Source organism: Phoca vitulina, unplaced genomic scaffold, assembly GCF_004348235.1.
Source record: "Phoca vitulina isolate PV1807 unplaced genomic scaffold, GSC_HSeal_1.0 scaffold27, whole genome shotgun sequence".
NCBI classification, from domain to species: Eukaryota; Metazoa; Chordata; class Mammalia; order Carnivora; family Phocidae; genus Phoca; species Phoca vitulina.
The window spans coordinates 26,487,511-26,501,655 of NW_022589730.1; the positions used below are offsets into that span (position 1 = coordinate 26,487,511).

Genomic DNA, 14,145 nt, shown 5'->3' on the forward strand with positions numbered 1-14,145 from the left:
GTTTTAGGTTTGGATTTTCTTTCCCTTATTCCAGTTGATCCCCAGGTATGTATCCTGAATTTAAGCAACTAATTTGTATATGATTGTTGGTTATGTCATACTAACTAAAAATGACCAGTTGCATAAAATCAGGACAGTCAACTTTCAGTTACTTAACTTGATGGAAATGAATTACTATATAAATACTTCACAATTTTATTTGGAGGAATAAAGTTGCTGTTTTTAAATTTATGGTATTTTTGACTTAATACCTGAATTTTTAATTATATTTTATTTAGTTTAATAATCAGTTGGCATTTCTTAACAAGCACTTGAGTGATTAAAATGAGGGGAAGCAGTGATGACCAGAAGTTAAAACTTCACAGAGATTATTTGTGAAACACTCGTTCTATATGTCGAAAAGAGCAAAGAGCAGAAGCTGGTTCAACAGGCTTGAATCATTAGCTTGATTCTTCCTTGTGTTTAGAGGCAGTCAGATTCAGACTTTGGGGATGCCCCAATCTGAAGTTGCTATAAACCAGTCATTCCTGTTTTCTCTGCCAGCGATAAGAAACTCGAGTATCCTAGAGTCCCAACGTGGAGACCTGCAGTAAACCTGGACTGACAGGCATATGGCAGAGGCAGAGCAGAGGAGGGGAGGGCATGGGAGAAGCGGAAGGGGGAAGGGAAACAGAGACTTGGAGAGAATTGCCAAGGGTAGGGAGGGCCAGAGGAAGACCCACAGACCACTGCTTTGGTTGCAAAGTCTCATAGTGGCCTCCTGTGTCAGGACTCTGTATCTGATCAGGAAAACAGCACTGGAGATTTGGGCCCAGGGTAACATGTGCAGAATGAGGAATTTCTTCTCACCCTGAGTTGACTTTGTTACATCAGCAGATTCTATAACAAAGGTAGCTATATGTTTTTCTAGGAAATGGATTCTTCAGGCTTAAAATATTGCTGATTTTTATGAGAATCATCCTTTTTAAAAAATGGTCTTGGAACCCAGAGGGTTTTGATTTCGTAGTGCTATTTGGCATACTTAGTGTCAGGCTAACTTACTTGTTGAGCCAGTAGAAGGGTGAGGTGGTGCCTTCAGTTTTCCTGAGAATCCTTAGATTTTTTCCCTCCTTTACCTCCATAGTGCCCCCTTAAGCCCTGTTACCTTTGTGCAGTTATGTGCCAATTATGCATGAAGAGTACAGAGTTAGAGGTGAAATGGTTGCAACCCGAATATTACAAGAATTCACAGGGCCTATTGATAGCAGGACTGTGGTCTCTAGCATTCATCTTATAAATAAGAGAATACCTTTTTATTACCAGGCAGTCAAAAATGGCCTGAGAGGAAGTAGAAATAAAATGTAAATTTCTGGGCTTTTTTCCAGATTGTTTCCTCAATATTAGTGGAAAATTAGAATTGATTTCATTTTAAAATAGTTTAATGCCTTACAATTCTACTCTCTTTAGAGCTTCTGAGAAGCTCTTTAAGAACTATTCCTTCTCCCCCAACCCTTAACCAATATCCATTTGATCTCTTTGTGCATGACATTCATTTTATTGATGAACCAAGACCGTTATCCATCCTAAACACTAAACTACTTTTTTTGGTAAGGCATCCTGAATTTTAGTTGTTGCTCTTCCACTGACTGGCAGTGTAAGCCTGGGGCTGTCATTGCAGTTATAAGATCTTTTGGTAGATCATGTAGTCGAAACAGCTTCAGTTTTAAATTCCTGTTTGGTGATTAGTATGTCTAATGATAGGCTGAAAAATTTGTAGAATTGATAATATTGATAGGATATCCTTACTGATCTTCTTTGATACAGTTAATCTAAAGACAAACTTTTAGGACTTCTTCTCTTGTATATATTGGACCTCACTTATTTTACTGAAGTCAGTGTTGTTTCTCACATAAAATATTCCGTGGTGACATAAAATAAAGCTGTTGGCTCCTATCTCTCTACTCCTCTTGGACAATATTAGAATATTAAACTCGGGTTTGAATTTGGGAGTCAGCGATCAAGATGGTAAGGAAACTTGAAATATGAGTTCTTGGAGGGCGGGTATGGAGTCTCACAAGGAAGATTATATTAGATTAGATCTTTAAGATTTATTCCAAAATTTTGTGATTATGTGGGATACTTCTCTATTCTGAACATCCTGTCGTAGTTAGCTACCATGTAGTCTCTGTTTTAGAATGAATGCTATGTTCCTGATTACACAGGTATCATTTCATGTATGTCCGAAGGATTCAGAGTGGCACTATTGAGTTGATCAATCTTAACATTATTCCTAAAGGGTCTGATTGATAGTAAAGTGTGAAAGAATTACTGAATTTTACATTGGCATTTTTGCTTAATACCATTAGAAATAAGTATTTGCTAGCCTTTTTGATGTGATTTAAACCTGGTATAAATACAGTTAGCAAATTCTTTTGGAGGTTAAGTATGAGTCATAATTGTGGGGCCGATATATACTGTTAAATAATTTTGATTATTGTTGACATTTTTATACTTGTACCTATGTATGTGGTCAACAAACATTCTACAAGATTTGAGAAAATGAAAAATATGCTGCACTCACTAAACAGTAAAATAGCTAACTAAATTCATGCCACCTTCCATCCAAAGATGTGAAGTTTTGAGAAATTTCTAAATCCCACTGGGATTTAAATATGTGGCTATCACGTGTGCATATCTAACAATTTCTAGTCTCTTTATTTAAAATCAATGTAGCCTCTTCCTCATCGGCATCATTGTTTGTTTCAAGCAGTACTGTCCTCCTATGTTTTTGGATAGTCTCACCTCACCCCTAACAGCAAGCAGTACGTCTGTCACCACCACCAGCCCCCATGAAAGCAGTACTCACGTTAGTTCATCCAGCAGCAGGAGTGAGACAGGGGTCATAACCAGCAGTGGAAGTAACATTCCTGACATCATCTCATTGGACTAAAGGAAGACTCACTCGATTCTAGGAATCATTCATCAGAACTGTTCTTTCTTGGATCTCTGGTCCGTGGAAGCTATTTTTTTGGTAACAATTACTTTGATATTTATTGAAACGTCAGATGGATTCTTTTGCTTTCTGAGAGATGAACACAGATGACTGCAGCAAGAACCAAATGACATGCAAGGATTTTTCTTACTCATGCTGTACTCTGAGCATCAGATACATTTGGCCATAACTGTATCTTCTCCAGAGACGGATTTCAATTTCATATGTTACTGGATGGATTCTACACACATCGGTTAAATTTTTTTTTGTTGTAATAAACAGCAATAAAATTATGTAAATATGCAAGTAAACTTTTTTCTAACTAAAAAAGATGTAATCAATGATTCTAAAATGACAGCAACTTTTGTTTAACCTGATGTGAAGGAAAAATACATGGAAGGAAGTCATGTTTGCTGAATGAGTCCTTTCCACGGAGATTTGTTCTGTTTCATCGAGTAATGAAGTCTTGCTAAGTGGCCAGAGCTTGGCTCCACTTTTCTTCTGCAGTTCCTCTTTTCTTCCTGATTCCATCAAAGAAAAATGGCCTTTGTGTTACTTATTTTTCCCTGGTTGTCATTTACACTTTGATGTTGTTTGCTAGCAGTTGCAAAGGGAAGTCCTGGGATTTGGCTGCTCTTTATCAGTGATTGTGCTGAAGAACACTATGCAGATCCTGCCCTGACGTGTGTTATTTTTGGTAATTGTACATTCTCATTCTAGAGATTTCTACAAAATTGGGCTTGCCTTCTCGAAAAAGAAATTCTGTGCAGCCATTGAATGTTGAATGAAATGTTTTTGGAGTAACCTGTGGCTAGAATGTTCGTTAGAATTTTGTTCACACTGACCAGCAACATTGAGAGCTTTTTGAGGCAGTATAGAAGAACAGATTTGGGGGAGGTGGGATTAACAAAGTTTAATCTCTTCCTAGGAACTTCTTTTACTCATTTATTTTATAGAATAATATACAGATCTTTGTTGAAACTTTTCACATTTTAGTAACACTAACAAAGCAGATACGATTTAGAACTCTGGTCACATTTGTCACCAGTACAGTCTCAGTGATGATTTTCAAACTTAATTAGAAGACACAACAGCAAGGCATGGGGACTGCATCGGATTTCCTGTTCCTTTTTTTTTTTTTTTTTTTAAACAAGGAAATCTTTCCTGATACCATGAAGGACACACAGAGTTAGAAGTGTGTGAATTTAAGGTGAGGAAGGTTTGGGGAGGATGGTCCTGTAGCCAGCTTTGAAAACCACTCACTCAGAGTGTTCTTGATTTTAAATCCCTCAGGAGACCAAGTTTTACCCTTAGAGAAACATTTCTATCCACATTTTATATTACCCTTTGCTTCATTTGGCCCCCTAAATTTTTGAGTTCTCAAGGAATTGATACTTTTCTAATGTTTATCTTTCTCCCCCTAACTGTATCTACTTTAAAAATAAAAACCCCTTTTTAAAAATGACTAATCTGATTTCTCAGACTTAAGTGCCCAGATGAAGAGTACCGATTTCAGTTAGAACAGGGACACATCATATTACTTCAGGGTTGATGTAACTCCAGGAAGCTGACTTGTCACTGCTTGGGTGGTTTTTGTTTTTAAACACCTCAAGTTTTCATGGCCACTGTGCTCCTTTTGTACTGATTTAATTTCATGTGATTTTCTGCATCATCCCTCCTTTGTCTACATCATCCCTTTATGTATTATTCCTTTTGGAGAGCTGCTTAATGAAAAACGTGGCAACAAACCAGAATCTTCTTATAGTGGTTGCACCATTGTTGCCGGTTTTACCTTCTTAGGCACTAGATTTCCAGTCCATGTTACAGGCCTTTGGTCCACATAGAGAATTTCTTCCTCGTAAAATTTTATGTTGCTGCTCTAAATACAGATGCAATCTCTGTTAACTCTGTAATCAGATAGAAAACGGAACTCCGATTTGTGTGGTATAATTTGTTAATAAATAAATGATGTATATTTGTTACCATTTTGTTACCCTTTAGATTTTCAGACTTCCCCCTCCCCAGCGTAATCAACAAAGTTTTATAAGGTTAAATGAAAATATATTCATAGAAATTATTTACTTGGTTCTTGTAACCGATACCTCTGTGCTTTTATAGTTGTGCTTTGTTTCCTTTTTACTATTTTATGTGAACAGTTTTAGTGTTCATTTTTGGTGCTTTATACTGAAAATACATAAAATTTTAATTTATACAGGTGACTAACATTTTTAAAAATACACTTTTAAGTTTGTAATCTTAAAATTGGGGCTTTTATGTATGTATCTTTGAAGGTGAGTACTTTTCTTTATACTTTTGCCTTACAACAGCATGATCATTAAGTCATTATCCTTTTTTTTTTTTTTTTTTAAAGCATGGTCACCAAATACTTCTACCGAGACCCTGACTTTTTAATAGTTTATTTTGCTTGCCCAGATTTCTGCTTAACCAAGTGTAATGCAGTTTCCGAGGAGGTTGTCTTAGCTGTTACATAGATGTCAGCCAACTAGTGATTATGTGGAGTTATCTTGTTTAAGGAAAGGAACTGCAGACTGCAGCTACTAGTCTCCTCTTACAAACACTGAGGTAACGTGGTTTTGATCCTTATTCACGTAGAAATGTTAAGGCTTACCTTGATTTGGTGACTCCCGATGTTGTAATTGGTGTTGAATATAGCTTCACAGCTAAACTCTTACATTCACTAACTTTCTGACCCTTAGGTGAGCCACTTTAGGATTTTGTAATTTCCATTTCTGCCCAGTAGAAGGTAAATGCCTTTACCAGAAGGTAAAAATACTTGGCATCTGTCATAGGGTAATTAATTATAAGGATAAATGCAGTATTAGCGTTAAATTTAGTTTATGTGGCATTTATCTTACAGTGTGCCTCAGGAAAGCTGGGATGAAAATACTATGATTAGGGGAGGATTGTAAATATAGTAAGTAAGTTGAGCCATGACTCTTGACATAAAACAAGTTTCCCTAGGGTAGAATCTTAAAAGAGTTTGAAGAAAGATTAAAATGTTGGATTTTAGGTGAAGTGGTATTCAACAGAGACTATTCAGGAGTTGTTGACACTAGACCTTTTCAGGCATTCTGCCTTCAGGCCAGTCCTGGACACTAGTCACTCAGTAACCAAGTCTGTTTTTCTTCTGCTAATATTCATTAGTTACCTTTTATCTTTTTAAGTAAATTCGATTTTTATAAAATAGCATTAGTTTAATTCTCATATACGCCTTTTATTTCTCTTTAGCCCCCAATTGGTACAAAAGCAGTTCACTATTTACTCTTTTCCTTTTTTTTTTTTTTTTAAGTAAACAGTTGTTTTCCTAATTTTTTTCATTTTGAAAAAAATGCAGAGCTGTGCGTCATTTAAACTTGGGTGTGATGTGTTTTGTGGCCCCGGATTCCACGTGCTGTGGGAGCTTATTGTCAGTAAGATCTGTGATTGATGATTCAATCTGATTCACCCATTTTTTATGCTGCAGTTCTACATGAATATGGTGTAACTTGTGGAAAACAGTTTAAGAATTTCTCTTTTTTAAGAGCCTGATGCTCCTGTCAAATGAATGACTGGTTTGTAAGCCCCCCCTTTTTTTGTTATTAGGAGCCACACTCCCAATTCCTAGGAGAAACAAATAAAGCTATATAAAAGTGCCCATTCTTCTTTAATGCTTGCCTGATTCAATAATGTTTTTGTTTTTTCTATTTATGTCAGTAATACATACTCACTGTGGAAAAATTAGACAATACAGAAAAGTATAAAAAATAAGCACTTTGACATTTTTGCATATTTCTTGCCAGTCTCTCTGCTACTCGTGAGTGTTTTTACATAGTTTTATTCATTCTCAATATAATTTGTGTCTTGGTTTTTTTCTCAGTCTACGTGTCATTAAAAACTCAACTTTTATTAATTGCATGATATTCCATTGTATGGATGTGCCATGATTCGTATAACCTTTCCCCATTGGACATTTTAGATTGCATCTCATAAAGTTATAGTGAATGTCTTTGTGTATAAATTACTAGAGATGGAATTTCTGGGTCAAGGATACAAACACTTTTGTAGTTCTTGATTCACTTTTCCACATGATTTTACTGATTTATACTCCAACCATATGATATGAGAAGAACTCTTTAACCATATTTTCCAAGAATATACACCATTCATCTCTGTGCTGGCATCTGCACTAAGACCCTCTACCTTTCTGACCCTGGTGAGCTGGGCTGATTTGGAAGTAATTGGCAGAGATTTTCCTGGACTGTCTCAGTTTCAGCTTCATCTATTTGACATGTTCCAGATACACCTGCCTAAGGATATCCAAATAATTTTTCACATAATTTTACTTGCCCTGTGAAATAGCCCATTGTCAGACTATGTTTTCTATTTTTAGTTAGAAAATCTTGACACTTTTTTTTTTTTTTTTTTTTTTAACCATTTGTACCTAGGGCCAGCCCTTAGTAGCCAGCTTTCTTTTTTTCCTCTTTCTGTAGGCTCCATTTTGGGCTTTCTCAGCTCCCCAAAGCCAGTAGGATCTCCTGAGCCAAAGGCAGTCCAAGCCAAACTGGAAGAGTGGTAAGGCTGACCAACAAAAGCAGGGCCGAGCTTTGCTTGTTTCACTTTGTATTCTTTTGTGTTTCCAGTGACATCTGGGTGTCCTAAGGGCAGCTCTGTGGCAAAAACAAAAAAACAACCCCCCCCACCACCACCAAAAACAGATTGCTATCTCAAATGTTCAAGGTGTATTATTTTCTTGATTGGCATACCACATAATTTTCCAGACTGCTTTTTATTTCAGAATGGCTTTTAAAGCTTCTTCATTCTGTGTTCTCAAAGCTTAACTCTTTTAAGTGAAGAAGAGGGTTGTGTTATAAAATAGAACATGTCTCTTATTTTGGCCTTCACCAAACTATTCACATATTCAGTGTGTCTTACAAATGTGTGTGGGATAGAGTAGAATAAAAGATCTAGTCCCAGACTTCAAAGGGCTCCTAATTAGCTTTTCAAAAATCAAGGGTTCTTACCTACTAACAGGCATTGTGCTAAGAATTTTACAAAAATGTCTCATTCCTTACATTTTCCCTACAAAGGAAAGTGGTATGGTCCTCATTTTACAGATGAAGGAATAGATTTAAGTAAGTTTCTCAGTGGACTTGGGAGTCTGAAACAGACCTACCTCAAAAACCCTCTGCTTAAACGGAAGTGACATTAATCAGCTAGGTTATTTGGGAATCTAGACCTAAGATTATAAGAACTGATTTTAGGTGATGACCACAGGAATAAGGAAGGAGTGGACCCTGAAGCCATTTCAAAGGAAGACTCCATATTCAGTGGCGTGAACAGATACAGGAGTGAGGGCTGAGTCCATTTCTCAAGCCTGGGTGACCAGGATAATGGATCTGTTTACAGAGAGAGGATGCAGTTAAAATAGGCATTAGTCATTTAGGGGAGGCAATGAGGAGTTTGATGTTAAGCATGAGATTTCAAAAGGGAAGGGCCTATGAAGCTCATGTTTGCTTTTCTGCAGTCTTTTGAAGATGTGAAGCCTTCCTTCATTGTTTCCACTCTCACTGGTCTCCATTCTGTAGATCTAGTCCCTCCCAGTTGCCCATCCACTCTCTCCGCTAAACCATGTTTACTGCGTCTCCACATTTTCTCTGGATTTTTTCTCTTCACTGCCTTGTTACCTCAAGTCTGGCCATACCCTGCATCTCTCACCAGTGTGGGCTGTGTTTACATTCCACATAACTGAAGAAGTGGGTGGTTGCTGCCCTTCCTCTATTGTAATTTCTAAACATTTCTCCCCAGGCCTGTGACAAAAATCTGCCCCATTTGCAGCCCAGGCGAGGTTCTACTGTTAGCTGCTTGTACTCTTACCAAGTAACCTGACCATGTCCTTGGATTTGCTGAAGGCTCATTTCCTGACTCACAGTGTTTCTTGCCATCTCTAACTTTGTAGTCCTTCTCAGTCTTCAACGTTTTGACGGATGATCCATCCAACAGTCTAGCTTGTGAGATTTTTGGTTACCTCTGATATTTTCTTGCACTGAAACGCCCAGTTTTCTCTGTAGTTCTTGTCTACCTTAGCCTGCTCCTCCATTATTACAGCCTCAAAAGTATCCCCAGATCCCTCCTTCAGGGTCACCCATCCATCCTTTGATTTGGCATCACATGCTGCTTTTGCCCATTCCTGTCGATTATTACAAATGTTACTCCTTTTCAGACCACACCTGTCTCCGCAGATGACCTTGCTTCCTAATGCACGCAGAAGATTGTTTGCCAGCGTGATTTCTCTCCACATGTGCCCATCTTCATTCTCCTTCATTCCAGTCTCAGAGGATGAGGTGGGCCTGAAGGCCAGTTCAGCCCCATGGACTTTTGACTCTTGTTTCCTGTCATCTTTAGGACCTTCATCACACTCCCTCTTTTCTGAATGTCTTTCACTTCTCTGCTGCTGCTTTTGGCTTACAGAAGTCTCAGTCATCAAATACTAGGTCCCGTGTTACATGCCGGGCATTGTATCAGGCACTCAGAACACAAGATAGATAAATACCTACCTTCACCAAGGTTGTGATTCAGTAGAATAAAGATGAGTGAAACAGGGAGATGACAGTGCAATGGTAAAAGGCAAAATAGAGCTACAGTAGCACGTAGATGAGGCAACTGGCTGGTCGTATGGAAGTGTGCGATGAGTAGGACCATGGCAGTTGATTAGTTGTCAAGAGAACTGAGAATGTTCAGAATAGCTGCACGTTTGTGTAAGAAATCATGCCGGGCCTTATAAAGCAGTGAGAAGGCACTGAGGAGTTCTCATGATCATTAACAGTTGAGCAGCATTGGTTGAGTTTGGTATGATGGTCTCCATTTTACAAATGTGGGAACAGATCATGAGAGGGTGAGTGACTTGTTTGTGGTCATGCAGCTTGTAAGTGGTGAGGCAGGCTTCAAATCCAGCTTTTAACCACCTCAGTCTGTTCGTGATCATTCTATCTAAAAAGTAGGTGTTAACTATCCTTTATCATATCACTTTATATTTCTGTATGGCACTTGTCACAACCTGTGTTTATATGTTGGTTCACTGTGTATTGTCTGTTTCCCTTACTAGATTGTAAGCTCCGTGAGGGCAGGGATGATCTCATGTCACATGCATCCCAGAGCCTAACAAGGTGTGTGGTGCATAGTAGGTGCTCAATAAATATTTATAAATGAAGAAGTGGTGGATAACTGTTTGTATTTGACTTGTGCTGACAGGGAAATAATTTAATACCTGAGCAGCAGGCTTTCACCAAGAGAGGAAAACAAGAGGAGATACATGTTTGGGGCAGATGATAGAGGTGACACATGCTTGGGATTTGGGAGGAAGTCAAAAGACTCCAGAATCTTACAGGGGCAAGCACTGGGAATGGGGAATTTTAGGGCAGTGCACACTGAGGAAAATAAGGTGAAGTAGGTATTGTATTTAAACCTGAAAGCCTAAATGACCCCCTTGCAGACCCAGCATCCTGTGTGCGTAATATGACTGGGAAATTTGTATAATCTGTATACATAGGACCACTCATCTGGGTCAGGTGCACCACCCTGAGTTACACAATACAATTGTAGGTGTAATTCTGATTTATCAACCTCAGTCTCTCAAAGCTAACAACTTGACCCAAGTCGTCATTGGAGTCTGTACTTTGGAACTGGAACAAGAATCAGTTAACCCGATGTCTCTGGAAATCAGGCCCACATGCCATTAGATGAGCAACAGGCTTATCCTGTAACATATGGGTAGTATTGAAACCATGAAAATGCAAGAGCTCAACCTGAGAAGTCAGTGAGAAAAGAGCTAGGAAAGGAACACAACAAAGAGATTGAGAAGGAGCACCTGAGGTAGAAAGGAAATCAGGAGTGATATTACAGAGTCCAAAACAATAGAGCATTCCAAGAAGAGAGTGTCAGTGGAGTTAAAAGCTTCTATAATGTAAAAAGTACCCAGTAAAAGAACTAATTTCAGAAACACTGTATTTGATTGAATCTATACCTGATTGATTATAACAACTTTGTGTAAACAAAGAAAAACCTAATTAAACTATGACCCATTGCTTTCAACCGCATTGATTGTAAGATAAAGCTCATTAAAATGTGGGGGAGGAGTGAATATGCATCCTGGAATTTAAGAGTTATGATAATCTGTATCTTCCTTTGGTTTTCTCAACCTGGCCATATCTAGTAATTTCACCAAGAACAAGTTCAGTGGAATGATGAGGGTAAATCTAGGTTGCAGTGGGATGAGGACTGTAAAGTACAGAAAGGAAGTGTGCAAATACAGACAACTCAGCTGGTCTGATGAAGGGTGAGGCTGTAGCAGGAGAAATGTGTATGGTGGAGGGAATTTTTTTTTTAAGAGGGGGAAAAACTGGAGTCTCGTGTTTCCATGCTAATTAGATGCAGACGGTAGGAGAGGGAGAAGCGAATGTGGGTAGTGCAGTAGGGGTTGGCCAAGATCATTGGTACATCTAGGTCCCTGAGCAAGAGGGGGAAGTTGGGATCCATATCAGAGGCAGATGAGGGATGGATATGGACACAGTTGTGTCAGGTAGCAGAGAGTATAATGTTTTCATCTAATGGTTTTGCTTTTATGTTTTTGAGAACCAAGTGAAATGGCCAGTTCCAGAAATGGGAAGGAGGTGAGAATGGAGGTACAAAGTCAACAGAGATAGAAATAACAAGTGTTAGTGAGGCTGTGGAGAAAAGGGAACTTTTGTGCCTGTGGGAATGTAAATTGGTGCAGTTACTCTGGAAAACAGTATGAGGGTTCCTCAAAAAATTAAAGAGACCATATGATCCAGCAATTCCATTTCTGGGTATTTATCTGAAGAAAATGAAAACAAATTCAAAAAAAGATATATGCACCCCTATGTTTGTTGTAGCCTTATTTGCACTAGCCAAGATAGGAAGCAACCTAAGTGACCTTCAGATTGAATAGATTCAATAGATGAATGGATAAAGATGTGTATACACACACAGTGGAATACTATGCAGCCATAACAATGGTGAGATCTTGCCATTTGCACAACATGGATGGACATACAAGGTATTATGCTAAGTGAAATAAGTCAGAAAGACAAATGCCATATGATTTCACTTATATATGGAATCTAAAAAAACCAAAAGGCAGAAACAGACATAACAAATACAGAGAACAAACTCGTGGTTGCCAGAGGGGAGGGGGTGCAGGTATGGACGTAATACGTGAAGAGGATTAAGAGGTACAAACTTCCAGTTAGAAGTTAGGGATGAAAAATAGAATATAGTCAGACATATTGCAACAATTTTGTGTGTTAACAGACGGTAGCTATACTTACGAGCATTTCATAATGTATGTAATTGTTGAACCACTCATTTTACACCTGAAACTAACATTGTATATCAACTAGAAATTTAAAAAGAAAAGACAACAGAGATAGTTTGAAATAGTCTTAGAATGGGAAAGAGAATGGGCTAGAACAGCAATGAGCTGGACACTATAGGTTTAACAGTGACATCCATGTCTCTGTGGGACTTTCCAGCAGTGCTCATTGGTAAAGTCTACTTATCCAAGGCTGGGTTTTTGTAAAGTTGGTGCAACAGAAGAATGCCAGGAATAACATCTTGAGGATGCTGGCAAGTAGTTGACACAAAGCTCAGCTGCCGTCACACTCCTGAAATTACTCTTGCTGAAGTCAAAATGTGCACATAATTGTCAAGTTCCGTGGACTTGACTTTCAACTTCAACAGCTGCATTTGACACGGTCTCTTCCATTCCTTGGTTTTTGTGACAACGCAATTCTTCTTCTGATTACTCCAGGAGCTCCTTTTCTTCTCTCTGCTACATGTAGGTGTAACTTTGGTTGGCTGCCTTTCCCAGCCACTTGACCCACGTTCCTTGTTATACTCAACTACTCCGCTAGGATGTAAGTTCCACAAGGGCTAAGATCTTTGTTTCTTTGGTTAACCACACTCTTGTAAGTGTCTAGAATAGTTTTACTTTTAACCTATGTGATTATATTTGAGGTGAGTTTCTTGTAGACAGCATATGATTGGTGTTTGTTTTTTGTAGAACCTTTATTGAGCTATAATTCACATATGGTTTTAGTTTGCAAGGGCTGCTGTAAAACTCATAAGGTGTCAGCAGGGTCGGTTCCCTCTAAGGGCCTTGAGGAAGATCTATCCCAGGCCTCTCTCTGGCTTGTAGATGGTCGTCTTCACTCTGTGTCACTTCACAGTCTTCCCTCCATGCCTGTCTCTGTGTCCAAGTTTCCCCTTTTAATATGGACACTTTATATTGGATTAGGGCCCACTGTAATGACCTCATTTTAATTTGATTGCTTCTAAAGATTCTATCTCCAAATAAGGCCATATTTTGGTGTTAGAACTCCCAACATAACTTTTTTTGTGTGGGACACAATTCAACCCATAACACACATGTAGCTCACTCACTCAAAGTGTACAATTCATTGGTTTTTTGTATATTCACCGAGTTGTGTAACCATCACAACTTTTTTTAGAACATTATCCTCACACCCAAAAGAAACTTTGTACCCATTAGCAACCACTCACCCCTGGGTGAAGGAAGAAGTCTAGGCTTTCCATTCAACCTTTGCTGATGGGTAGCGATGGAACCCAGAGTTTTTCCTGTGGTGTTTGACTAGAGTGATTATTGTCTAAAGTATTTAAAAAAAAAAAAAAAAGATATCAGAGTGTTTTGTTTTCTCAATTAAAAGGCCATATGGCAAGTGTTGGCTAATAGAAATCTCTAAGGAAAGAGCTTCTGCAAATTGCTAGAACTACTTGTAAGAAACATACAGTTAAAAATGGTGGTTAATCTCAGGTTGTGTGAGATGATTCTGTTAATCTCTTGTTCATATGGCATCTTTCTTTCTTTCTTTCTTTCTTTCTTTCTTTCTTTCTTTCTTTCTTTTTCTTTCTTTCTTTCTTTCTTTTCTTTCTTTTCTTTCTTTCTTTCCTTCCTCCCTCCCTCCCTCCCTCCCTCCCTCTCTCCTTCCCTCCTTCCCTCCTTCCCTCCCTTCCTCCTTTCTTTCTTTCTTTCTTTCTTTCTTCCTTTCCTTTCTTTTCTTTTCTTTCTTTCTTTCTTTCTTTCTTTTTCTTTCTTTCTTTCTTTCTTTTTCTTTCTTTTCTTTCTTTCTTTCTTTCTT

The 14,145-nt window shown here is 38.3% G+C and overlaps 1 protein-coding gene across 6 annotated transcripts in view; it reads left to right on the forward strand.

Moving 5' to 3' along the window:
• PIAS2 (protein inhibitor of activated STAT 2) overlaps positions 1-11,723 on the forward strand; it is a 91,664-nt gene extending 79,941 nt beyond the window's left edge. For 3 of the 6 annotated variants that reach the window (XM_032422942.1, XM_032422939.1, XM_032422941.1), the window contains exons 13-14: positions 8-45; positions 2,747-11,723. In XM_032422942.1, coding sequence (XP_032278833.1) covers positions 8-45; positions 2,747-2,929 — 221 coding nt within the window. In that variant the 3' untranslated portion in view covers positions 2,930-11,723. Of the gene's footprint in view, positions 1-7; positions 46-2,712 lie in introns of all 6 variants that reach the window. The other 3 variants (XM_032422943.1, XM_032422940.1, XM_032422944.1) reach the window with 3 other exon arrangements.
• The last annotated feature ends 2,422 nt before the right edge of the window (positions 11,724-14,145 follow it).